Source organism: Pollicipes pollicipes, unplaced genomic scaffold (assembly GCF_011947565.3).
Source record: "Pollicipes pollicipes isolate AB1234 unplaced genomic scaffold, Ppol_2.1 Scaffold_4219;HRSCAF=4965_pilon_pilon_pilon, whole genome shotgun sequence".
NCBI classification, from domain to species: Eukaryota; Metazoa; Arthropoda; class Thecostraca; order Pollicipedomorpha; family Pollicipedidae; genus Pollicipes; species Pollicipes pollicipes.
The window spans coordinates 22,221,985-22,249,561 of record NW_023596448.1 but is presented as its reverse complement, the minus strand read 5'-3'; the positions used below and the strand labels follow the sequence as shown (position 1 = coordinate 22,249,561).

Genomic DNA, 27,577 nt, shown 5'->3' with positions numbered 1-27,577 from the left:
ATACATCTGCAAGTGGCGGCTCTTAGTAAAGCCCTTGCACAGCGGCGGTCAGCGCCCCCCCCCCCCCCCGCGCCCATTCACAGCTCGGCATCGGCGTCTTCCTGGATGGCGTCGAAGCCGTGGTTGACGGTGCCCCCGTTGGTGTCGGTGTTCGGCGTTCTCTGACGGTCGGTACCGACCGCGGTGCCGGGCCAATGAGGCTCCGGTACATGGTCACTGCAGGGGAGGAGTGTCAGGGTCAGAGGGACGGACGCCCCCGGCCGCCGGCACCGCCTGCGGCGCCGAGCCGATACATCGTCACTGCAGGAGGGTGTCAGGGTCGGAGAGGCGGACACTCCTGGTAGCCGGCGCCAGTCGCAGCTCCGTAACATCGTCACTGCAGGAGAGGAGTGTCAGGGTCGGAGAGGCGGACACCCCTGGTAGCCGGCGCCAATCGCAGCTCCGTAACATCGTCACTGCAGGGGAGGAGTGTCAGGGTCAGAGAGGCGGACACCCCCGGTAGCCGGCGCCAGTCGCAGCTCCGTAACATCGTCACTGCAGGGGAGGAGTGTCAGGGTCAGAGAGGCGGACACCCCCGGTAGCCGGCGCCAGTCGCAGCTCCGTAACATCGTCACTGCAGGGGAGGAGTGTCAGGGTCAGAGAGGCGGACACCCCCGGTAGCCGGCGCCAGTCGCAGCTCCGTAACATCGTCACAGCAGGGGAGGAGTGTCAGGGTCGGAGAGACGGACACCCCCGGTAGCCGGCGCCAGTCGCAGCTCCGTAACATCGTCACTGCAGGGGAGGAGTGTCAGGGTCGGAGAGGCGGACACCCCTGGTAGCCGGCGCCAGTCGCAGCTCCGTAACATCGTCACTGCAGGGGAGGAGTGTCAGGGTCGGAGAGGCGGACACCCCCGGTAGCCGGCGCCAGTCGCAGCTCCGTAACATCGTCACTGCAGGGGAGGAGTGTCAGGGTCGGAGAGGCGGACGCCCCTGGCCGCCGGTACCGGCTGCGGCGCCGAGCCAATGAGGCTCCGGTACATCGTCACTGCAGGGGAGGAGTGTCAGGGTCAGAGAGGCGGACGCCCCTGGCCGCTGGTGTCAGTTGCAGCTCCGTAACGCCGTCACTGCGGGGAGGAGTGTCAGGGTCAGAGAGTCTCTGTACGCGCTCTCTTCCGTGACGTCATGCTCCTGGCTATGCATTATCTATCATGCAGTCAGCGTTATTCAGATTGGGATAACGTCCTGTCTCGTGATTTCGTATGCCGGGATTAGCCGACCTCGCGTCTGCCACAAGTTGCTTGTCAAAAACGAATGTACTAAACAATCATTGGGATATATCATGAATATACTCCACATTTCCAGCAGCCACTATGGCCGTGAGTCTGCTAGTGACCATGATAGCTAGTAGAAGCGTCAGGTATGTACGTTATCTAGCTCAACAAGTGCCTGATATCCTCGTTCAACCATTTCCTCTTTGTATACATTTGCTAGTTTTTCTCAGCACGAGAACTCATAACGTTTAAAACGAGAACTTACGTCTTTCTTGGTCGGAAACGATCATTACATAAAGCTAATCGGATGAGCAGCATGATGCTGTATACAGAAAAATATAAGATCACCTCTTTCGGGACTTTTCCACATATCATCAGAATAAGATTTTTCTTATTGTTTCCCTGCGAACTTTCTTGCGTGCATCAGGCACGACATTCTGTCCTCGAGATGCCCCAGTTCTCTTCCAATAAATTTTTATGGACTACTTCCCTGGCTGACACGTGAGTCGGTGAAATGGTTTGTTAAGTGAAATGTGAATACAGATCGCTTTGCACCATCTGTCATGCACGGTGGCGAGTGCCCCGGGACAAAGCCGGCCGAGGCACGTGCGTAACTGGACAAGCGTGCATCATTTTGTGGGAACGAATCGCGGTCCATCAGTGCAGAGAGTATTCACCACATGAACTCCGGTGAGGCAAAGACAACGACGAATGGATGTCACCTGCACTATGTAAAGATTGAGAACCAGTAACGAAGTGGTTAAACTGCAGCACCGACAACAGTAGCAGCACGTAAATGCAGTTCGAAGGCTTTCGAGATACTTTAAAAATGAAAAATGTAATACGGGCACACCAACACGTCGGCCCGAGGTCAGCACAACGGCCAGCACCGCTGAACCTGGCTGAAGCCCACGCCTGCCGGTCCGTACCTCACGTCCGGGGATCCGCACCTTGTCTCCCGAGCTCGGTGACCTGTCTCCCGAGCAGCTCGGTGACTTATCCCCCGAGCTTGGTGACCTATTTCCTGAGCCCGGTGACCTGTCTTTCGCGCTCGATGGCCTGTCTTTCGAGCTCGGCGACCTGTGTCCCGAGCTCGGTGACTTGTATCCCGAGCTCGGTGACCTGTATCCCCAACTCGGTCGCCTATGACAAGAGGCCACCACGACCCACCTGCCCAGCGTGCCCGCCTCGTGGAGCGTGTCGGGTAGCTTGAGGTACCGCGTCTCCGGCAGAGAGAGCGGAAGACCACCACACACCATCACCAGCACGGCCAGCACGATCTCAGGCAGGTGGGTGTAGTGATGCGCCTGTAACAACACGGAAAGCTGGGTTGCCCTGTCTGAAATGACCAATAAAGCTGGACCACTCCGCCTAAAACGGAATGTAAGAGTGTCTTACGTGGAATAGCCCCATGTATGGAATGTCCTCTGATAGTGAGAAGTTTTCAACGTTTCGATACATTGCATGTCATCATCAGGACGAGCGCAATGCTGCAAAGTTATCTAGTATCTAAATATCCTATCTTTCGTTGTAACTTTGCGCCATTGTACTCGTCCTGGTAATAAAACGTAATGTATCGAAGCGTTGACAAGTACATGAGTGGTAGCGACTGCTATCCTTGCCATAAAGTTTTTACTACATCTTGCATGGAATAGTTACAAAGCTTAATCTGTAATAACATTGAACTTAACTCAAACATGGATCGAAATGATAACTTCAAATTCAAATTGAATTGAAGCCATAAATTCAATTACAATTTCAGTCCTTCCTTACAGCCGTCAACCTCGCCCAATCGCATGTCGGTTTGAGTCCATCCCACCATTCGTTTCCCGCCCATATACTGACCAATCGCGCCACAAACGGCGCGAACACGGCGCCGAATTTGGAGCAGGCAGAGCAGGAGCCGAGAGCAGTGTTGCGCAGGCCCGTGGGGAACACCTCAGCCGAGTACACGAACACCAGACCGAATGAGGAGCTGATGCAGAGCCGGGCCAGCATGGTGAACAGCAACAGCGGCCAGTCTCGCTGGTACTCCCCTGAAGGAGATGGGACAGAGGTAGAGGCGGGCCGGCATGGTGTACGGCAACAGCGGCCAGCCCCGCCGGAGTTCTCTGGAAATGACCGAGACAAACGGGAAGGGAAGCCGGCAGCGGCAGCGAACGTTGTTGGTGCGCCTGCAATGGGAGATGGGGCGGGAGTGGACGCGGGCCAGCAGCACCACCCAGCCTCGTCGGAGCGCTGCTGAAAGAGACAGCCGGCGGAGCAGGGGTAGGGTTATCGTGACACGGAGCCACGTCTGAACTTCATAAATATGGTCAGACGTCCCTAGACTCGCTCGCTTCGTTTCGCCCACACGCTGCAGATCACAACCCTCCCCCCCCCCCCCCGGACTTTTGCTCCACCCTTAGCGAGCAGCGAGCGGCGAGGCCTTGTACCTCAGCGAGGCGCGTGACGCGCTTACTGCCGCAGCCAGTGGTAAATGTCAAACCCGTCTGAGGCTCGTCTCCGCTGTCATCTGCGAGGCCGCATGTCACGCGTAACTGACAAGACAATGCTCTTGTAAACTAAACAATGTATGGAACCCATCCACGGCATGCTGAGGCCAGACGATGACTTAAGACCATAACAGCAGACGATGACTTAAGACAAAAATAGCACACGCGATCCTCTAGAGTTTGGCAATGGAGGAAAGGGTCTCTTAAGTTGGCCCCCTGTCCCCTGCAACCGACTGCAACTGGAACTCACTGTCCGTGACAATCATCTCACGGTAGCTCCAACAATGGTATCATCCAACAATGGTATCATCCAACAATGCGGCGGCATCAGTCCCGTACAAACGAGCGCAAGCCACAGCGAGCGTAGGTTTTCTCCGTTCATTGCCATCCAACTTTGTTGTTCTTAACCTAATGGCAGTCTCTTGTAGCGTTTTGTCATTGCAAAGGTTAACTCGATCGCAGCCAACAGTGAGTGGAGATTTACTGGTGACGTTCTCCACCGCAGGTATTTTTTTATAATTCCAGAACAGGTTTTAAAACTTCTCCGTTGCAGATTGAGATGCCCGATCATTGGGCGTCAGGCTGCTAGAGCATTAACAGCTAAGGCCTTGGAAGCAGGCAAGCATGCAGAGGAAATAATCCACTTCACTTCACTTCACTTCACTTCACTTCACTCGTGGCCGAAAGCAGCATACGCCGCATTGTGTCGCTCCAAGCGATCAAGTGCTGTTCTTTCCAAGCCTTTTGGTGGCATACATGTCCGCAAGAATGTGACATCGAACCGAAGAAGTGAGGATGACATGACAAACGTGTCCGTCATGGATCACAAGATCCCTCCCGTGATCATCGATGCGAGCGGCACCTTTGAATCGTTACCGCAAATGTGTTCACGTCCAAATGAAGTCGCCGTCACACCAACCTTGAGCACATTTCAAAACCTGAGGAATAAACGCTAGTCTTCCCACTGGCATAAAGCCAAGGTGGCAGCTGTGAGCACTGTCGCACCTGGCCCAGGGCATAGTCTGACATGCTGCCCGGGGGATGATCCCCACCAGCGACTGCCAAATCCCCCCCCCCCCCCCGCCCCTAGTAAACCGTGAAATCCACCAGTGGAAACCTTGATCTACCGGCAGCTCACGCCCGACATGAAGTTTGGAAAGGTTCAGGCGGAGATCGGAGTCGTGGTGGACGCATGCGTTCTGTATGGGGCCAAGCATGCTAAGGTGGGAGGCTGCCCTTAAATAAGAAAATAAAACCAAAGCACGAGCGAGAAAACGCTTTGAAACGTAAGACATTTCAGGCTGGTCGGGTCAAACGGACGGACAGGTCCGATTTTGTTTTGTGTACCGAAAAGTAGTATCGTATGTTCTCGATCTTTTTTTACACGTTCACGTCTGCCAGTTGGAAATAAATGACGTAGATGTGTGCCGAAATTTGGGAAGGATATAACCAACAGGTGGCACCCATGTTTATGACAGTTATGCTGGATCATTTTCTAGTAGTTTCAGTTTCATGGACAGCTGCGACTGCAGGCAATTGAAAGATCGCGTAAGAAAGCGGCGAATCCAACTAGCGGGTCAGCGCAAAATGTATAATTCGGAACATGACCAGCGTGACGTCACGCAAATGGCATCCATTCGCAAGTGGGATCTGTCCTATTACCCCGGGGTCTGTCGACCTCGGGTCAGACTGCTTACGGCAACGACGAGTTCTCTGAGGGGTTTTGGAGGCAAACACAGTTTGTCCCTCGGTTCCTTTCATGCAGCGTCGTAATGCTTATGTTAGGTTTTGTGGATCTGGGATGTAGATGACCCCTCTTACCACACTCCCTTGACACTTCCCCGTGCAGTTTTCCCAGGGGAGTGTAGGGACGGAGAGGGCAATGAGGTCAGCTTGCTATGTGTCCTTTTTGCTTTCACTGTCCGTGCTGACTCCCCATGTCTGTCGTGTGATGCATTGTGGTCCAAATCGTAGTAATGTCCCGTAGGTAATCCTTTCTTATCGCGTAGGTTGTCACGGCCCGTGCAGAGCATGACCCATGCCAGTCTCCGCATACATATCATTATTCAACACGGATAATTCGCTGGTTTTGGGATCTTAATGAACACGCACATGCACTCCTTAAGTTCCCTTGCACATGTATGCATCAGTGTAAGCCAACGTTCTCACGCAATCCTGATTTCTGCGATGGCTCCAAATGTACGGCTTATTTCTACTCGTTACAAGCAAGGGAAGGAGAAAAACTAAACAAGTTTACTGAAACCGAGTTCAGCGCGCCGTTGGCATGCAAAATGTCTTGTTTATTGTAAAATGACATCGCATGTTCTCGATTTTATTCTCACGTGCGCACTTGAAATTTTCAACTGTAAACATTAGGTTATGAATTTATCAACGAATGCCATAAATTTAGTCAAGAGAGGCACGACCCCACGAGGCTTCCATATGCTTACTCCACTGTCTCCGCACAGTGGCTGATACTTGCCTCTAGCAGTTCATGAGGCAAAAGTCATGCCTCCGCTCCCGAGCCCGCCCAGGCAAAAACGAACAAGTTAGCTATCACTTGCTCAAGTCGTGTACTGAATGGCCACAAAACACCTTTGGAGCCCATTCAGAATCATACATTGTGGACTAGGGATACTGGGATGCATTGAAAACAAAACGAGCCCAACTTTTTAAAATACGACATGCGAATGAAGCCTTGTAAAGCTCAAACCACGCCTTGTGCTGGGTGACTGGTTATCACTGCGCCTTCTATTGCATGCCGGAATGGCGATCCCGTCGCGTTGTTTTTCGCTCAGCCGTTGCATTTCTGACTATCTTACCACTGCCGTAATGCCTCGATACCGCTCAGTTCCAGACGGGTCCACAATTCACAGTTTTTCGAGAACTTACTTCTGCGATATGTGCGATGGCGTCAAGTATCGCTGAATAAGAAACCTTAACATTCAATCCCCGCGACCGTCTTCGATCTGTGATCTGCATTTTCTGCACTGGCGTTGTTCGCGTAAATCGGCGCCTTCTTTCTGATGGGGGCGCCAAGATTCATCGTTATTCACGCAACGAGTGGAATTTCTTTTCGCATTTTTTTCGTGCAGAGTCGTCAGCGCGCACGTGCACCCCTCACGCACTTACATGCGTGCTGTGAAAATTGTGAAAACTGAAAAATTGAAAACTGAAAAATTGAAAACTGAAAAGCATAAGGTCAACAAGCCAAAGAAGACAAAAAGACAGACAGACACACATTTGTGTACATAGCGCATTATGTGATCTCGTTGGAACACAAAGTCAATACAGAAATGCCTCACGCCTTTATATTGTGGCTGACCTCATTCTGCGGTACGCGGCCTAAATCGGATTCTCACAAAGTTCGTTTGGTTCTAGCCAAAAACAACTGGAAAATGGAAGTTGTATGCGACTGTCGGCATGACAGGAAGGTCCGCAAAATACGCAGATTTACCCAGAATTCGACTGGCGAAATCCCCCCTCGCCCCAGTGATTCTCCCTAACCCACCCAGTGATAGTCTTAAAACAGGCCTTAATCTGGCTGTGCACTTCCATCCAAAGTATAAGACAAATCCACATTCCCAAGCGATTTACCTGGCGTCTTTTTGCCCGGCTTACCTCTGCTGAAGCCGATAGTGGCCAGTAGGCACACGCCGCTCAGCTGCATGAAAGCGAAGATGGCCCAGCGCCTGCCGAGCCAGAGGCAGACTCCGATGCCGAGCAGGTAGCCCGCGAGCTCCACCGCGCCGCCAGCCACCGCGTTCAGGAACACGTCGCCGTCCAAGTCATCGAAGGAGAAGAGCAAGCCGTAGTAGGCGAGCCCGTTGGCCAGCCAGATGGCCCAGACGCGGAGCGTGTGCCAGCGCAGCTGGCGGTGGCGCAGTAGCTCTTTCACGTGCACGTGCGTCCGTGCCTCGTGCTACGGGAGGGAAGAGGGGGGGGGGGGGGGGCGGGGCAGGGGTAAGCCGAAGCGTCCGTACAGCGCCAGCAGGAGTGTTACTTGTAGCGGGTCAGATGGTGAGCAATTTTGTTATGAAGGTGTCAGATGGTGAAGGGCATCGTTTGGGACGAGCATGGACCAATGACGGGTTTCACTCGGATATGTTGCGGAATGTTGAGGGTGTCGTTCGAAGGGTGCTGGATGTTGAGAGGTGTCATACCGAACGGTGAGGGTGTAGTCTGAAGGTTGTTGGGCGGCCAGGGTGTCGTTTGACGCCTGCCTGGTGTCGTTTGGGAGCGCCAGCTAAGTGTTGGTTGGGAGTGAAAGGTAGCACTGGGATAATTCACTCCATCCGACAGTCCAGCTGCTTCCCAAATGATATGTACGCAAAATTGTGTACTCTAGCACGTGGTATATAAGCACGTGCAGCACGTGAGGACGTCACTCATCAGCATATGGCACATGCCAGCTGGCATGGGCATGCACTCGTGCAGTCAAGGTTACGTTCTTAGGTAGCAGCCGGTCGCGTTTCTCATCGCTCACTGAGTCCGACACCACCTTGCATTCTGAAGCAAATTTATTCATGAGGATATCAAGTTACTACAGACAGACATGTAGGAATATATTTCGGTTGTCGCTTGGCTCACCTGTGGCACCAGCTGCACCGTTTCGTCGTACTCCCTGTCGTTGATTTCAGCGACTGACTCGATGATGGCCTCGGCACTGTCAACCATCCCGGCGGCCAGCAGCCAGCGGGGCGACTCCGACACTGCCCTGCCACACGACGTCACGTGACGAGGTCAGGGAACACGCCGCTCTGCCTGGCGGGGTCACGTGACTGGGTCGGGAGACGCACGGCCGGGCTTTTAAGCTGGGCCGGTATTAAAGCCAGCTTAGTAGCTGCTGATGAGTTACCGGCGCGTAAGGTGAGAAGCTCAGTTGTCTTTACCCAAACCGCCGGCTTTGGCAGCCAGGCCAGGACGAGGTTTGGGTTGGATTAATGCCTGGCTTTTTACAGCAAACTTGGCCTCGGTCTATTATGATATGAAAGCATAGATAACGAGTGTTGTTGACTGTTGTAGTTCATACCCATGCTCAGAAAAGGTTTCCCAGTACAGAGGCACTATATCCCCCACGTCAAACAATACCGTACAAGAACGCTCCTTCGCTGTCACTGACCAGTAATAGAGGATGAAGAGAACCAGAGGAACGCTGATGGCTAGCTGCAGATGCTGCCAGTTGGTGATGAGGTACGCGATGCCGGCCAAGCTGATGAAGCCGAAGGCGAAAGGCACCTGAAACAGCAGGCCCAGGACGACCCTCCACTTGGCTCCCACGATCTCCATACCTGCCAACAAAGCCGGAATATCACGTTCAGAGGTCACCACATAGGGGCTGACACGACCACAGCTTTCAGTCGCTGAACCTGGTGCGTAACCAGAGCTTTTCTGAAGTTCCGAAGATTCACTTGGGCCATTATCAGACTGAAACAGCTTGACGCAGGAGTAATTTGTAGTAGTTGGAAACGACAAAACGCAGTGGCGTAGCCAAGGGGGCGTTTTTGTGACCACGCCTCAAACCCATGGTAGTGGTAAAGGTACCGAGGGGCCGACAGAACCTGCGGTGTTTGGCTGTTTGAAACGCTGCTCGGGCTTCTAAATCATAAGTAAACGAATTCTGAAACATTAAATAGGGACCCGAGCCTAAAAAGCCCTCCGATTTAAACAACAATGCTCTTGTAGCGACGAAGAGACCCCAGGTTCGAGGTACCCCTCCTGATTAGTCCCGTCAGGTTTAGGTCAGGTCAGGTCAGGTCAGGTCAGGTCAGGTCAGGATTAGTCAGGTCAGGTGATTAGTGACCTGATTAGTCCCGCCCGGGCAAAATCCTGGCCACGCAACAGCCATCCCACTTATATAATTACCATTGAATGCTACAATCAGACATGAGCCATGACAGCACTCAAAAATTCGGTGCTGGTCCCAGACCGAGTCGGGATGTCTTGCGTGCGAGTCCTGGTCTCGAACCCTGGCACAGTGTGTCGGTGCCGCGCACGAGTCCGAGGCTTTCAGTACCGAGCCCAGACCGGAGTCTGAGTCCTAGTCTCGCGCGCCAGAATCCGGATGCGTATCCATTGGCTTTCCATGGGACTCTTCGTGCGTGCAAAAACAATCAAGGGTTTGGGGATAAAAATAGCAAGGAATCGTAAGTTAACCTGATACTATCTCTCTATACCTTTCTCCCCATCGTACATGATTTGGTATCAAAATGTAAACGCATAAACGTATATGCAAATCAAACTCAGCGATCCGCACAAGAGTTTTACCATGGCTACGTCGCGCCGGTTGATAAAATGTGATCTTGATGAGCTGAGTTGTAACTCAGCCGCGTCCAGCCCGAAGCGAATGCTGGTTTCGTTTGTTTGAGAGAAAGTCACGGTCCCGATTTTCCACAACCATCGGTTGCGAGTCTCGCTCACATTCCTTTAGGCTTGAGACTGCGTCCGAGTCCATGTTAGCTGGTCTCCTAGCCGGCCGGTCTGGATCAGCGCTCGATCCACTCAGTCCGAAAATCTATCAGTCCGGGATGTACTCTGCGTCCGGGCGACCCCAATCTTGTACCCTGATATTGATTGTTGCTGGCGCGGGGTCATTTGGAGGCCACTCACAGAAGACGAAGTTGGTGATGTACACAGCCTGGACAGCAAGGGCCAGGATGAAGCGCAGCACGATGTACAGCATGATGCTGTTGGAGAAGGTGACGGCCACTGCCGAGATGAGCGTCAGCCCCAGGAGACAGAGGATGGCTGGGCGACGACCAAACCTGCCCGGCAAACGATAGAAGCCTCACAAAAACAGTGCGGGAAGGGCGGAAGTCAGAAACGTAATCTTCAGGGCCTTGGATTTGTTCGCATAATTCACTTTACTGACGTTTTTGGTGGCGCTTGTAACTTTTGTCGATGCTCTGAAAGTCACTGGGCAACTGCCTTCACAGAAACAAAAAGAGGCACGTACGCCAAGCACGAAGGCAACCAGTGCCGAACCTGTGCGAATCCTTGCAAGACATGTGGGCGCCCGGGGATCGTGGAACATTCTTGGATTTTATCGCGAGCCGCAGCGCGGAGGCATGTGACCCTAACCAGTCGGCCACAGCCCTCCTCCAGCTAAGCGCGCGTGCCATCATCGCCGTGGGGATTTTATCGCCTGTCATCACCGTCGCTGTCAATACAAAGCGCGCGCGACAGGGCCCGGTCAGAGGATGCCCTCGCATGACCCGCGATTCCCCGCTCATCGGCAATTTGCCTGGCTGTAGTGTAACTACGCGCTGCTGGCCGGCCACAGGCGGCCACCGGTCGGCGCTGGACCAGCGCAGAGCACATGCGGCAACGCTTGAGGGAACGAGAGGGAGGGAGGGCTGTGCGCGTGTGGGCCAACGTCACGGCCAGCATCGCCGAGGAGTGCAATATCGCGCGGCTGGCGACAGCCTGCATACTTCGGCGGGCGTTCTCCCGTAATCCTCGCAATGGGTCCGCTTTTGTTATGTTGGGCCAATGGCTAGCCGTTTGGATGGTGCGCGAGCTGCACGTAGTTCTCTTGACGAAGAGCGGAGCCATTTCGACGTACAATTAGTAAATTAGTTCATGGATTAGTAACAAAATAGCTTCGCCGCTTTTATAATTTGCTAAGAAAAGTTCGTAAGGTGATTTCAGCTAACCTAATCAAACCTAACGTGGTCATTTAGCATGGTCGTGAGCAATCCCGGGTCGATATTCCTGAACTTCTACTATAATCATGAGGAAGCCAAACATTCTCATGTCTTTCTTGGGACTGAATAACACCTAGTGATGGCCGGAGAGAAGCCGAAAATTGTGAAGCATCAGCACAGCAGACGACGGCGATAGGCTGTATAACAATTCCATCCGAGAGAATATTTGTTATATTCTACCAAAGTTGGATTTCTTATATTCCACCAGAGTACAGGCATTATAGGGGGCCCGAAACAGTTCGGGGTTTTTGTCGGTTGACCACACGCAAAATTTGTGTGCGAGGTGATTTTTCTGAGCGTGCAGCTGCTACTTCTGATGTTATGTATGTCCATTATCGGTTAGATTGCCGAGTATAAGATATTTAAGACATGTCACTTCCTTTGTGAAATTTCTATTCAAGTGGGACTTGAGTAGCAGAGCATTTTGTAGATTGTCAGACATAATTCACATAGTTGTGGTTACGTCTGGATTATATCAAATAGAACCAGAATCGATGTACGTCTCACATACTTTAAATAGCTTCTGAAGACCAGCAGCAGATGGGAACAACAGACCAAGATTTCTGCGCACAGCGGACGATACAGCAGCCGGTCCCCACGATAACAGCCGATTTAAATATCATTAACAGATTAGCTTAAATCATCAAGGTATACATTGGACGAGCGCGGAGACACATCATAACCTTGCTTAACTCCGTTGGATATTTTAAACATGATTGACAGCACGCCGCCCCACCTAATAAACAGCGACGGATTCAAACACGAATGGATCTGCACGCACGAAATGCGGTTCAAGCAACACGTGTTACAAATTTGGCCTAGCTTCCTCCGTTGTACGTGTTTCAAAAGGCAAGTTCTCATAATCCTGCTTAATGCCTTGCTGGCAACCGTAGAAAGTAAAAAGCGATGTGAATGGTATAGCCTTTCAGGTCGGCAGCTTATTAATTGAACTTGATTGATTTAAGGAGGTTAATTGATTTAGTGTTTGTCTACCAAATGACGCTTGAGACAGTGCTCGAACATTGAGTGCGTGGGTCTGGCCCTAGTTCTAGCGTCCGGAGACAGTGCTCGAACATTGGGCTCGAACATTGAGTGTGTGGGTCTGGCCTTAGTTCTGGAGTCCGGCCAGGCCTGGTAATTTCAGTCGGCGACATCGATGAGTTTCAGTTACGTATATAAAACAAAAGATGCGATCGCAGGGCGATAGTCTATACATTCCAGTGGCAAAATTTGCATTGCAGAAAAACGTCAATATCTTGGGTGACTATTGGTCACCGTGAAATGGACTTCACGTCTAGACAGTCTTCAAACTCTCTCAATATATGTTTATGTCGCTGCATTCTCTATCGTGACCGCTTTCGAAAAGGTTAGCATAAGTTCAGCTACTGGCACAGCCGTGATTTGGACAGTGTTGGGATCGCGCACTGACTTGTAGGTTGTACTTTCGCCAACGGTGTTTGCTCAGTTTCACTTATTTGTCTGTTTCTGGTCGCCGAGGTCTAACAGTAACATTTAGAACATCCTCGGACGGGCCGTCACGTTCTTGCACCCTCGTGTGACCCGGACCCTGGAATGCAGTCCCGCATTCCGCTGGAGGGCTCCAGCCCAGCTTCCACAGCCTTGCCGCCAGCCCCCATCCCCCAACTTCGATAGGAAAGAGGCTTAAATCCATGGAGAAATTCGAGTTAGCGTGAGACTGGTGATTGTTGACTTCCACGTTGTTACCCGCCTAGCTCACCCCACGCCCTGTCGCTGGAAGCCTAGCCTGGCTCCGCTCCGTGTGATTCGCAACTGCTTCAAGGTCAGTCGTGTCTCCCGCTGTGTTGATGGGATGTTGAGAACGATATTTGGTGGAGATGGTGTTATTGCAGGAATAGCTCTCATGATCAGGCAGCCTGTTAACAAAGACTTGAAATTTATGCGGCACAAAGTTCAAGAATGTACCCCCTGCTGTTGAAAGCTGCATGAGCTGTGTTCAGTGGTTTCAAAGATCGTGCTAACGAGCAGCAGAGCTCGACCATGATATGCTGACTCATGGCTTCTTCTCTCTTGACATGCTCACCTCACCCCAACTGTTACAATAGGCTTTTTGGGGAGGGGATACGCAAGTGGTTAATCTAAGCACAGGCCAAGGATGAAGTGATATCCCCTAGCAGTTGGTTACATGAGGACCAGTGTTACGTGCAATTCCTTTTCCATGATGAGTCCGCCGTAGGAGATCAGAATTTACATTTCTTAGATTAGCCTTCGCTCCTCATTTTGCCGTAACGACGGTGGATTTTCCAATGTTCTGGTAGTTGATAACTTGCCTCGGGTACCCATTAAATACAGTCAGGTACCAATCGATTGTACGCTATTTTGACAGCCTCGAACGTCGGCACGTCATCTTCCAATCAGGTGCGAGCGATGTGTTGCAACTGACAACTGAGCATAGAAGCAGTTGCCCGCTCAGGATGGGCTCATGACAAACGTTAAAAAAAAGATTGATGGGCTAGCTATGCTTAATAAATATTTGCACTTGAAATCGTGAACACTTAAAAAGTGTTCAGAGTCCTTGCCTAGCAGCTATAAGTTTACTATACAGTCATCTGTCGGATTCTTTTCTCTTTCGAGGGACATTGCACTTCAAGCTTGCTACATCCCTTGTCTGCTGTCTAATTAGTGGGGTACTTTTGTATAGGGAACCGTATCTCCTCATCTTAACGACATCAGGTAAGAAGACGACTGCTCGCCATGTCATCTGCGCATCACATCTTGCTGCCAACGTACTGAGAGTTCGAGCTTAACTTTGTCGAAGCCCTAAAAATGCGGTGCAGGTGATAGGCTGAGCAGCGTGAGCCGAACGAATTTTTGCGATGCAGGAGATGACGTGTTCCGCAGGCTGAGTACGGAGTTCTCGTGTGGCAATAATCTACCTTCAGTTTTCCGGGAGTACTGGGTAAACAACATTGATCATGAATCGGCACTTTTAAAAGCGACGTTATAAAGCTGCGCTCATGATCACGATTAAACAACGTCAAGTAAAAAGAAACACAGGTATTGTCACAAGCTGAAAACAGCGTGAAGACAATGTATCAAAATAACCAATTTAATGAGCTCCCACGTCCTGTCACCCAATGCGTGGTTTTACGCTAAGGGATGTTGCAAGCGCATTTCTGTTCTTCAGATATGTAAATCCGCACGGTGTGAAAGAGCGTCAAAATTTAACAGATGATGCATTGTACACACCTGCGTATACATGCAAATTTAAATATATCTATACATTTATACATTTTTTATATACATCAGAGCATTTATATATATATATATATATATATATATATATATATATATATATATATATATATATATATATATATATATATATATATGTTCATGCATATGACATCATCTGGTGGTCCGAGATCCTGATCGCTTCTGATCTACAGCCGCCTGACGACTGAAGCCGCCTGGAGCTGACGGGAGTTCACTGGTCTAAACATTTCTTTTGTGACTGAACGTTCGGGCTTCGACTCCCGTCATAGAACTGCTTCGCTGACTCTTGTATTCATTAAGTGTGGCACGCTAGTTTTCAAAGATTTAGTCATAACCTTTTGTGTGAATAGATTTATGGGATCAGAGCTCACTTTAAGCAGTGTTTTTTTTGCGTGAGCCCTGGTCCTTACTATCCGCTCGTGGAAGTCTCAGTAAACGGCAGGACAGTACCTGGTGGCAAAACTTTAACGTGCCTCAATGCCCTCGGCACGTTATGACCGATATCCTCAGCACGGTCCGTTCTGGGCTCTGATATCACCTGGCTTTTAGCACGGCCGCTGCTACCGGCCGTAGGGCATCCCACCGAAGAGCAAACAGCGTACTCCTACAGCGATTCGAACCCATATCGCCACGGGTGGATGAATCAGAGGACAAGCACTCTAACCAACTGAGCTATCGGGACGAACTAATTATTCGACATGACACATACTTTTGACAATAAGCGACTGAAGTCTGCGGGTCACGTACCTGTCGGAGACCATGCCGCCGAAGAACACGCCGATCAGCGTGCCGACCAAGTAGGAGCCCGTCACAGGCCCGATGAGGTAGTCGTATTCACAGACGAGGCCAAACTGTGGGAGCGGCCGGCGTTTCGGTCAGCTGGTCAACAGCACAGCTGAGCAGACCAAGCACGAGACCACCAACAAGCAAACGCGATGACCCGGAACGCAGGCGCCTTCCGACCGCAGCTGACTGGACTTGAGAGGAGAAGCAGGCTTTGAAAGCAGGTGTGACACTAGGGCCGCGCAGTAAACGGATGCTCGCCGTCCGCACAGACACCGGCTTATGTTACTGCACGGCCGTCCCGCGTCCATCCATGAAACCAGGCGCCGTGTGCCTGCTCACGGTAAAGCGAGGTCGATGACTAACGTGCTCGCGTATGGTCCACTTGTGGAAGGCGTGGTCGAACTGCCAGCGGTCGGGTATCTTCCGCTGGTGCGGGCACTTGACGGTGGCGTTGGAGAGGGGCGGCGGCGGTCTGTCCGGATCGGGCGGCGCCGTGCTGTAGTTCAAGGCGAACACCCGACACCCGTCCCAGACGGGGTCACCGTGCTGTGTGCAGAGACGACGTCCGAGAGTGAGGGTGCGAGCGCCGGACACGGAGCTGCCAACGAGCGCTCATGCTGCGGTCGAGGCGCAGGACTGCCGCCGCAGGTTCCGTGGCAACCCATCTCATCCCGCTGAGTGGCAGTCACGACTTCGAAGGAGCGGTGCCAATGCCAGAAAATAGGGGGGTGTTAAAGATTGCCGCATGGAGCTTGCTGCTGTCGTTCGATGGTGTCACTTCGCCCTCCCTCCCAGCCCCCACATCACATGTAAGCCTTATGCCGAGATGTTTGATCACAAAGATGCTCGCTGCAAAGTGATATACTTGTTCAAATGTATGCGGAAGTTTGCACAAGCGAAAACATACGATATGAATATTGCGTATGATATGTGCATAAAATATGCGTAATGTCAGTAATTGCGTGCAAAATGCTATGAACATAGTACAGCGGTTTAAACCTTTCGTAGAAAATTTCACATATGCATGAATGGTTGTGATTTGCACAAAAAAGACAACGGTTAACAGCTGCATGATGGTGCAGAACATGCATCTGGGCTCGCCTACTCGTTTTGACCAAGCTTGTACTCCACGCACGTTTTATTTTAAGTTAAATTTGTTCAGACAAAAAAAAAAACGCTGGTCACGGTCAAATTTATTGCGTGCAAACGCACTGAAGCATTGTGAAACTGCGTTTAAAGTGTCGTGATACTTACTATCGAAAACTGCACAGAAGTTTCCAGAGGTGATTAAAAGATGTAAGTCAACATGCTAATGACAGGTGTCCGATTTGCTTCAAACCCTCGACCGATTCCTCTCGGCACTGAGCACGTCCAGTGACCACTCCCTCCGAGGGTCAGTCAGAGTGTTAACGGGCCAGGCGACACTGCACCGGTCCCCGGGGATGTTAGTTCCAGGGCTGATATTCCAACGGCTGATACTCGTGAGTGTGTACCCGCCCTGCTGCTAACCTCTATACATGGCTCTGATGCGTCCGCATGCCAAACACCGATCGATGCCAGATGGCCGGGCGAAGCCAGGACGAGGATCGGCACGGTGGCGATGAGAGACAAAACGAATTCAACCACTCTGCTGATCCTGCCAATTTTTGGCCCTCCGCCTTATGATTCTTCAAAAAATCACACGGAAAAGCACAGACCGCATTCTGAGAAGTGGCACCGGAGCATGTCAACGGCTGATACTCGTGATGTCAGCTCCTTAGCACAGTAAGTACCAGAGCAGCGAAAAACATCCGGCAGGGCCCGGGGAGCACCCACCGTTAGTGTTGTGGACACCCATACGTGCGCACACGTGCGGTGCGCACGTACGTGTGCGCCGCTGCACACGTACGGCGCACACACGTGTGCGGCACACGTGAGGTACGTTCGGCGCACACACCCACCTTGTCTACGGACCGAGGCGTGCTGTAGTGGCGCCACTGGTCCACCGTCCAGTTGGCGAACGCCGCCGGACGTGTGCACCAGAAGTCGGCGTCAGGCGGCGCGTGAAACACCACCACTAGCGTCTGCCACGCCACAGGAATACCTAGAAACCACATCGCCGGCGTCAGTCGTCAACAACAAGACAACGTCAATCGTCAACAACAAAACAACGTCAATCGTCAACCTGCATCAAAAAGGCGCGGTAAAACATCGGGTTGGGAAGTCGCCTCTGCGTGAGGGGAACCGCGTGGGAGCACTACACCGAGAGGTGAGGGTCAAGGCCGCACGCATACTGGGATCGGCAGCAGACCGGTGTGAGGGGTGCCGGTAGTGTAGCGGTTAACGCGGATGCGTGAACCACTGCGCGTCTGAGAAACCAGGGGTACGGGGTTCGATTCTCCGCGGTGCCCGCCCTTCCTGCCAGGGTGAGAGGCAGGCGACGCCGTATAGCCTCAGCAGCTGAGAAGCCCTAATGACATGACACACACAGACCGATGTGACGTCGCGCGTGGGGTTAATATCCTTTTGCATCACCGCCATGTCGGGGTGCCGGGCAGCCAGGGCAGTCCCGATGACGAAAAACCGGTCGGCCAGGTGGCCAGCTCTGGCGGGCCCCGTGCTAGAGGCTGCATGCCAGGCAGCGCAGCCGTGCAAAGGCAGAGCGCCATGTGAACTGTAGTAACCACATAAAAAAACACTTAGAGATTTCAAACGAACGATCCGTGGTATGCTGCTGCACGTGTCTTTTTCAGTTGCCATCTTAAAGCTTTTTCTGTTTTTTTTTGGGGGGGGGGGGAATGCTAAATCACACTATCAAGGATGCAGCTCCGAGAGGCTAGGGAGGATTTATTTCGGCCGAGGCTGCACAATAAAACACGCTCCTCTTCCTGCCGTTTGGATGATGGGCGAAGGGATGCGGAACAGTCGGAGTCAGGAACGTCTACACCTCTGCGCACTGTTACACAACATGACACATTATGTTGTGCTGGGGGGTGACAAAGCGGACCCGTGTTCAAAACGCTGTCAGATTATGCATGCGATGTCATGGAAAACGCGTGCCACGCGTCGACCAGTGGTGACGCTGCACCAACGTTAGTCTCGCCCACGTCCCGTGTTTGGGTGCTCACTGAAGAGAGACAGCACGATGAAGCTGACTATCTGCCACCTGCCGATGTCGCCGATCTGGTCCAGCAGAACGTCCGTGCGCTGCCGCTTGGTCCCGGCCATGTCGGCACTACCCTGCAACGGCGACACGGGAGTGACGGGTCAGCACGACAGGGCTCAGCCGAGAACGAGCCACGCCGGTGGTGACCTGCGGCGGCACCTCGCGAGAACGAGCCACGCCGGTGGTGACCTGCAGCGGCACCTCGCGAGAACGAGCCACGCCGGTGGTGATCTGGGTGGCACCATATATATATATATATATATATATATATATATATATATATATATATATATATATAATATAAGTATGTGTGTAAATAGATATATAAATGTATATATATATATATATATATATATATATATATCCTTCCTTCTCGCTACAGCAGCCTGTTCGATGAATGATCATCCTAGTATGTATGTACGTGCATGCCATCATGATTGTCACAGGTATTTATGGCATTCCTATTATGACCTTCACTGTATGTGTGCATGAGGTAGTCAGTACGCATGTGCGCTGCATACAAATGTGAAATGACAAATCTGACCTATGCTAATCGGATATCCGGGACAGGATTCGTGAAAAGAATCCGTCAAAGACCACGCTAATTACCGAGGGAGACTGCGGGTCATTCATCAAATTGGCCACCGCGAGAGCTGTCTTTTAAACTTGTACACCGTAGGAGGAATGTAAGCAAAAGGATTGCAGCTAAGAGTGCTCGATCACCATTGCTCTCACTGCGTATCTCTCAGGTGCTTGTAATGTTTCTGTGGCAGACTGACGGGCGGGCAGCCCCCCCCCCCCCCCCCCCCCCCATCCTCGTGGTCACCTCAGCTAAGCGGACAAACACTGTCAGGCACCTACGTCAGCTGCACAGGACGGTAGAAAAATGGTCAACAGACGTCCGTCTCTGCACGCTCATCTGAGATGAGCCTGGGAAGTGTTTGGCGGGCCACGACGAGTCGAGAAAACTGGTTTAGCACGTATGCGCGCCAGCACCCAAGCCAGCCAGCCCCCCCCCCCCCCCTCTCTGATTAGTCGCATGGATCGCTGCAAGACGTTATCAGCAGACGGGACCTGGCGGCTTTTCGTCTCGTTAAAGGTCGCCGTGGACAGATGCGATCATCATGCGATCATCATGCGCCATAGAGGAGACGGTGATCCTCGGGGGGGCGACTCGACGCCGCTGATTTCATCGGTAGTGGATCTACACAATCCTCTCTGACGGAATGTCCTGCACGGATGGCGCTCGCAAAACTCTTGGCCAAACATGTCCGGCTTGTTAAGAGAATAAATTTAAATTGTACTTCATGCAAGATGTATGGGATGCAGGCCCCAGCAACTCCGCTTACAATAAGCCCAGTCTTCTTCCAAACGGACACTGCACATTCTGCATACCGGAGGCTCGCGGATGGAATACGGCCCTTGCCATAGCTGAAGGGATGACGAAAGATAATCCTATAACGCGTGTCGCACCTTGGCCAGTGCTGAGTGCGGCGTCACAGACGAATCCGTCGCTGCGCGTTCCGCAACAGCAGCGAATGCAGACGAGACAAGTCGCGCGCACGGACTGCATGCTGATGCGGGCGAGGCCAAGCCCCTGTCAGGCCGAGGCAGCCCCTGTCAGGCGGCGGCAGCCTCTGTCAGGCGGCGGCAGCCTCCGTCAGGCGGTGGCAGTCTCTGTCAGGCGGCGGTAACCTTTGTCAGGCCGGGGCAGTCTCTGTCAGACCGAGGCAGCCTCTGCCAGGCGGCAGCGGCCTCTGTCAGACCGGGGCAGCCTCTGTCAAGCCTCGTCAGCCTTTGCTAGGCCGCGGTAGTCTCTGTCAGGCCACGGCAGCATCTGCCAGGCGGCAGCAGCCTCTGTCAGACCGGGGCAGCCTCTGTCAGCCCGCGGTAGCCTTTCAGGCCGCGGCAGCTGGTGTCAGCCCGCGGCAGCCTCCATCCGCCTGTTGCAGCCTCTGTCAGCCAGTGGCGGCCTGTCAGGCGGCAGCAGCCCCTGTCGCCCGGACGCGCCCTCCCTGCGCGTCAGCAGGTACACCAGGGAGCTTATTACGCTGGCAGGCTGCTGCACACCAGCACTGCTTCGTAGTGTAGCTGGCAGGGACGGTGCGCCACCGCGCCAGCACTGTCTCGGGGCGTAGCTGGCAGGGACGGTGCGCCACCGTGTCAGCACTGTCTCGCGGTGGGGCTGGCAGGGACGGTGCGCCACCGTGCCATCACTGTCTCGGCTGCCTGCTCACATGAGTGTAGTGACAGAGCACCACTGCGCGCGAGCTCAGTTTGTACTCTGGCCGCCAGGTGTTGTGCGTTGATGATGCCACTGAGCGTACTCCGATTGCTGCTTGTGGTGTTTCAGTGACGTCAAACGCTCTCTTATTTGGGTGTTCACACAAGATGCTATTCTTCACCGGGATGAAGTAAATAAATATCTGTTTGCTAACTACCTGGTCACAATACAAACCAAAGCATCACAATCATTTCATTAAAAACACATCAGCATGTATTCCTGCATCAGTAGAGATATCCTGATCATTTGATGTCCTTCAACCCAGCTTATCCCCCCCCCCCACACACACACTCATGTGCCCACCTGACCATCTGTGATAAGCGCGCCACAGACCAGACCGCAGAGCGGACCGCAAAGAGTAAATTTATCCTCAGCCGAAGGTGAGAGACACATCTAGTGATGCCTAAGCACGCCGTCGCGGTTTTCGGACAGCTGATCATGGCCAGAAATGCGGATACAGGGCTTTCCATACTGAAGGGCAGGGTGCGGCCCAAAGCACCGACAAATACTATTGAATAAACATCTTCTCAGCAGGAAATAGTTCAAAGGCGATCAGCAAACATGAACTCCGAGCGCTCTAAAAAGAGTCCGTAAGCGACTCCTTGTTCCCGGTAAATTGAGTCTTTCTGCAGCACGCGTCCGCCCTTTATATATTACGCGGTTCTCAGAGCAGGTTCTACTCATTTTTACTGCATGTAAGGACTGTGACTCCGAATCTGAGTGGGAGTTCGATGAATCTGAATCTGATACGGAGTCAAGTCCTGAGATAAGTCCTGCTCTGAACTACTGTCATGATGGATTTACATCGAGTCCGAGTCTCAAAATGGTGGCCTCGTTCTTAAGCCTTGGCGTTGCCTAGGGAAGCACGCGACCCCAATAAAGTCGCTATTCGCAGTCTGCGCCAACACCTGTGTTAACATCGCGCCATTTGCTGTACTCCCTGCAGCACCAGTTCCTGACATTACCCCAACTGCTTCGTTCCAGCTCACGTCAGGGGTTTTCGATAGTCTATATCGTGCCAGGACGTGGTTTAATATGCCTCTGTTATATGATTTTTACTCTAGCACGTGTACTCCGCCTTCTACTTAGTTTTCCCTACCATCGGTGCTTTTTCCTGATATGCAAGCGACATCCTGAGATCAAAGTAGATCAGTACAATAGAACGATGGATCACTTAGACTGGACTAATAGATATAACCCAAGTTGATGTCTAGTTTGTATCTCAGCATTTTACGCCATAGAAGCGAGGTTGGTCGGTGTTCCCACCTTGACACCTGGTGGCATCGTTCTCGCAATGGCAAGGGCAATGTCGACACCGAGATGTCATCGTTAGCTATTCTGCTCACGTTGAGCCTTCGTCATCGTTTTTCATCATAAGCGTTATGGTGCCATGATTGTTGCTTGTATTTCCACCTTCCTCATAGTTTCATTCCCTCGCCTACGACCTAAGTGCGCACCATGTAATTGAAGGGCATCATATGGCGATACTATAATGGTGTGTACAGAGGTCGAATGGTCCAATGCTGATTTGCTCGACAATTCGTTTAAATGTTTACGAAATGTGGCATTATGGCTGCAAGCTGCAAGCTGAGTGCAAGCCAGGAATGCTAATGCAAAATTAAAACGGCTCTGTCCTTGACCTCAGACGCAACTACGCCCTTATTTCCAGGGACAGTCTATGATAGAGATGACTGATGTCTGGTGCTATTGTAACTTCTCAAAGGGACCTTCAATAACGAAAACAATGTAGATCTTACCAGAACTGCTTCTGTGCGAATATGATGTTGTTCTATACCATATCATACTACGCAATAATACACTACACTGATATGCCACACTGCATTCACAGCGTACTATAATGCACGTAGTTCTGTGCTATACTTTACTTTATATGACACTACACAGTTCCGTTTATAGTGGAACGGATTGGCGTCCTCCAAATCCAGTGATCAAAAGAAAACTTGTTCAGCTCAACATTATACATAGCCCTGCTAACATGATGTGGGCACCTGCCTGAAGGACAGTTGCACCCTTCCAACATGGAAAAAACTTCTGCTTCATGTGGGGCTGTAACGAGTTGCATTGTGTCCTCGGACCTGAAGTCTAAACAGCCCCTGACTGAAATGCGAGACTGACGAGACTGAGCTCTGCATGAGCAAAGAGAATCCGTGTGCCTGCCGTTCTAGAGGATTCTGGCTATAGAGGAAGCATAATTCCTGAGTAGTCAGTGTCTTCGACTATCCTGCGGGGGGCACTGGTTCAAATCCCAGTTGCGCCTTGCCCCCCCCCCCCCCCCAAGCGCTAATATGGCCTCTGCTGTCATTCGTGTTTCACAAAAGGATGCAGGGTGACGCGCGGTGCACCCTTAATAAATATCACATGGAAAAACCAGCGTGAAAATTCTGACAGAATGTTCTTGTAAGACACGATGCTGTTTGTATCAATCTACTGTCTAAAATCCTGCGCGTTTTCAGCTGAAAATTTTTTTGCTAGAGAATTGCTGAAAACATGTGTCGCGCAAATGCAGACTATCAGACACTTATTATCTATTCTTTGTTCGGCTTTGTTTCTGTTCAGTTGGAAGAGACTTATCAGGCTATGCGTCAGTGTCAGTGTCAGACACTTGACTCAGCAACAAATCTCGCACCTTCGCTTTTTCAATGGTTCAGGACATCACGGCAGGCCTTTGCTTGGGACATCGGGAGCCAGCCTGATTCAGTGAATGTTCGGTGGTGTCAAATTAATGAATGTGTGTGTTAGGGCTTCGTTAAAAGGACAACAATTTAATGCTACAAAAAAGCACCCAAGGTTAAAATTTTAATCTCGCAAAAAATCGTGCGCTTTAGCTGTTTCAAAACATAACTCCACTTGCTAGGCTTCCATTAACATTCTGGTCTGCCTAGGTAGTTATTATAACTATTTTCTTTGAATGTGATCGAAGGCATTCCAGCAAGTCCGTATAGTATTCGAGCCTCAATGTCTAATAATCTGAAAAATTGGGCCAACTTATTATTATCTGGGCGCAGAGGCGTTGTTGTGTATACTTCTGCGGGGGGGGGGGGGATTTTGACTAGTCTATCTCGTGTGTTTTAAACCAACCACGAGCACTTTTTTAACCAGTTACCAACGCTTCTAAGCCAGTTAAATACGTTATGTTAAGCCTATTGCAAACGCTATTTTCATGTCGCTAAATGGCATTTTAACTTCAACATCTAGTCGCGTGCATATTGGTATACGCTACATATTTAGTAGGGGCGGGGGCTGCTATGTGTATATCACCCCGTTTGGAAACGGACAGCGTGCTGCACATGTGGCGGACTTCACTCGGTGTCCTGAGTGTCCGCTCCCACGGAAAAAACGGATTTGCACAACTGCTCTATTGACACAACTACGGATACACTGAGGATAAAACGATGCACGCACCAATCTCCCCATATATGCTATGAGAGATGATTTTTAATAATCATGGGAGTGTGCCGAATTATAATGCAGTGCGATTACTGCCATGTACTTAAAAAAAGATCGGTGGTATATTTTCAAACTAACTTTATCACAAAGAGGGCGTCGAGGAATTGAACCGATACATTTTGCATGATGTGTTACAAAGTCAAAGAAAGATTAGCGTGCTGTTTATTGATTCTTTGCGAAATCACCGAACTTAGGTAAAAAGTCAAATTGTTTTCATTGTGACCGTTTCTTGCTTGATGGCGTTATTTAACCAGTACTTCCACGCGAGCGCAGGTCGCAACTCATAATGGTCAAGAGCCATAAGCGTAAGACTTTCCTTGTTTACGTTAACTTCAAACTCATGTCAAAGCGACGATCACAGTGCTTGTTATCGCGGCAATTCTGGTAACCCGTTCGGTTACTTGCCCCTTCTTATTCTGTCCTTCCAGTTATTGACATGCCTGTTGAGGTCGTAGGAGTTCAGCTTTACTGCTAGATGAAAGTACTTTCTGGCAGTACACATGATGGATTTTCCGTGACCTGTCCACGGAAAGTTAGCATGTGCACCTTTCTCTAGTCGGTATGTGTCAGACCACGGCACCTCGCGTGCATTTGTTTTTTTTGCGGCACGGTCCACCTTCCATGCAGGGTAAAAGATGAGTTTTCCCGGTGATCATATTGAACCGTCTTACTAAGCTATTTTCTACTAATTTAACCAGTTCCAAGCTGTACACCAAGTTGCAGTTTACATGGGATGTGAAACTGCGTGGGCTTCCCACTTGAAATATAATATCAATTTTTCGTAAAAAACTTAAGTCGGTCAATGCTAGAAAATGAAAATTGAAACCATTGACACATGCGAGCGCAACTTAAATGGCATAAATCCGGGAATAAATCTGGTCTTTAAGTTAGTTTGAGTCAACTACATCAGCTTAGGCCGCTAACCGATTTTATACAGTGACGCCTCTGAGCGTGTCTGTCCAGGCTTCCGCTGGTTGAATCCGTAACGCACATGTTCGAAGAGGACTATAGTACTTACAAAAGCTCAAACAATCTAGACTTTTGAAGAGCGCACGCTTAACTTAAGAATATATTGTATCGTAACCATGCACTGTTTTCCTTTTGTCTATGCAGTTTAAAAAAAAACAGCTTTTGCTCCAAAAATGTATTAAAATTTCTCCAAGGGGGACGGGGATAACTCTTTATGCAAATGCACTTCATTTACAAATTCTGCACGCTCCACCATTCAAATTTTATCAGAGATGGTCATGACTACTTACGATTTGCTTCCCTCACGACTGAAGAGCACAACAATGCCTGTGTGAATTCTCGCCGAGCTTGCACTCAAAGCGCTACTGTCGCGCCACGGACGCTCCAACGCGAGGCAGTTCGTCGGACGATAGCTCGCGCCACGGACGCCCTCACAAGAGGCAGTTCGTCGGACGATAGCTCGCGTCACGGACGCCCTTACACGAGGCAGTTCGTCGGACGATAGCTCGCGCCACAGACACCCTCACAAGAGGCAGTTCTTCCGACGATAGCTCGCGCCACAGACACCCTCACAAGAGGCAGTTCGTCGGACGATAGCTCGCGCCACGGATGCCCTCACGGGAGGCGACACCGTCGGACAACGGCGACGCGACGCCCACTCCTGCGCCGCCACCCTCGCTCCACTGACTGCCCGGACGCGGTGCCGTCCCGCGCCCCGGTGGCCCGAGTCGGCGCCGTGAAGGCTGCGTGTCCCCCCCCCCCCCAAACCCACCCAACCTGAACCGCTCCCAGACCTGGCCAGGGATCAGTTCGGCACAGCTGGTCAGAGTGGTGAGACTCGGGGATCGCAGCGAGGTGCTTATGATGGTGTGCGGCGGTCGTGAAAGGCTTCCGTTTTCGGAACCGGTCTCGAATACGGCATGCTGTGCTCAAAAGTGGGAGAAAACCCATAGAACTACATAGGCTTATGGGTCAGTTCGCTGTCACTGATGTCTTCCCGAAACACTAGGATGCTGTTCGTCGCGCTGACCACAGTGAACAATGATGGTACTGTTAGGTTTATTTCTTGTCGAACTACCAGAAGAAAGGAGAGATAGACGTATTGATATTTCTGCTACGTGCCTTCGTCAAAACCATTATGAGCAGCGTATTTAAAATTTACTTAATGCAGTTTTAGTTTACCGCTCATAATATTTTTGGCAAAGACATGTAGCCGAAATATTGATGCATGTACCTTTTTCCTTTATGGTTATTCGGTAAGGAAAAAGGCTAACAATAATGTCCAAGATATTTGCAATATTGCTCGCAAGCGCACTTACAAAATTACAGCAAGTAAAGATTAGATTATTGAAGATTCGATCACCACATCTACTTCCCTGTTGAAATTACCGAGTCTGGCCATACTCACAGCCGGTCAGTATCCAAGCCGTATGGTTGGCGAGCGTGCGCGCGAACGAGCGTCAGTGAACGCGCTCCTGTTGAACTTTCATGGAGGCGTAATCCCAATGCATGAATCATACTATTTTTCAATATTCCCAAACGAGACTGACGTTAACAAGTCATTGTCTTGACGGCGTTGGCAGGATGACAAATGACAGCTCTCGCGTCCACTGTCACCGCTCGTGCCAGCCGCGAGAGGCGCCTGGGTGGTAGTATGGGCGGCGAATGAAGAGCTACGGATGGCGTATTACCCCACGCCCTTGGAGACTAGTCTTACAAAAAACGCTGCAACGCAGTGATAGCTCATTAAAAATGCGAACATACTTTGGTTGCCTGCGCCGAGAGGATAACAAGTCATCGTGACCCGCACTCGGCTTAGCCGGAATGAAAACGAGCGCAAACAACATTTAAGCGGATTAATTTAAATGTAAAACTGCTAGCAAACTCTCCAGCGCGCCTTCGTCAACTGCTGAACATATCACACTTGTGCACGTGTAAATACATGAGTGTATGCATTTTACAGGCTCTCTGGACTTTGAAGCTGTGCCTTATTTTTGCTCGGGTAAGCTGCTAGCACGCTAACTAATGCATAGCGCATGACATGATTTGATTGACAGTCACAGGAATGTTTAAAGATAAGGGACTGCGTCACGTTAGTAAGACAATACTTTGGTGACAGCACGTGACTTCTGACTTGGTATCTGCTGTCCGGAGAGCGTGACAGTTGCCGGTTTCTTTTCATACAACGCCGTCTTAAGCCGCGGCTCAAGATAACTGCC

General features: G+C 51.0%; 1 protein-coding gene across 1 annotated transcript; it reads right to left on the bottom strand.

The window, feature by feature from the left end:
- Nucleotides 1-77: 77 nt before the first annotated feature.
- On the bottom strand, nucleotides 78-25,785 carry LOC119095957 (organic cation transporter protein). The gene is made up of 12 exons (XM_037218819.1): nucleotides 25,649-25,785; nucleotides 18,600-18,711; nucleotides 17,433-17,575; nucleotides 15,856-16,038; nucleotides 15,454-15,557; nucleotides 10,355-10,509; nucleotides 8,868-9,036; nucleotides 8,336-8,462; nucleotides 7,367-7,667; nucleotides 3,096-3,286; nucleotides 2,421-2,557; nucleotides 78-216 (listed from the first exon to the last, which is right to left on the bottom strand). The coding sequence occupies exons 2-12, from the start codon at nucleotides 18,697-18,699 to the stop codon at nucleotides 78-80; spliced, it is 1,749 nt and encodes a 582-aa protein (XP_037074714.1). The 5' UTR covers nucleotides 18,700-18,711; nucleotides 25,649-25,785.
- Nucleotides 25,786-27,577: the final 1,792 nt, after the last annotated feature.

Bases quoted from the DNA above. Each gene is read 5' to 3' on its own strand.
- LOC119095957 (XM_037218819.1), bottom strand. From the start codon at position 18,699: ATGGCCGGGACCAAGCGGCAGCGCACGGACGTTCTGCTGGACCAGATC. The intron at 10,510-15,453 runs GTACGTGACCCG...TTTGCCGGGCAG, and splicing joins GGCGGCATGGTCTCCGACAG to GTTTGGTCGTCGCCCAGCCA. The intron at 9,037-10,354 runs GTGAGTGGCCTC...CTTTGTTGGCAG, and splicing joins CATCACCAACTTCGTCTTCT to GTATGGAGATCGTGGGAGCC.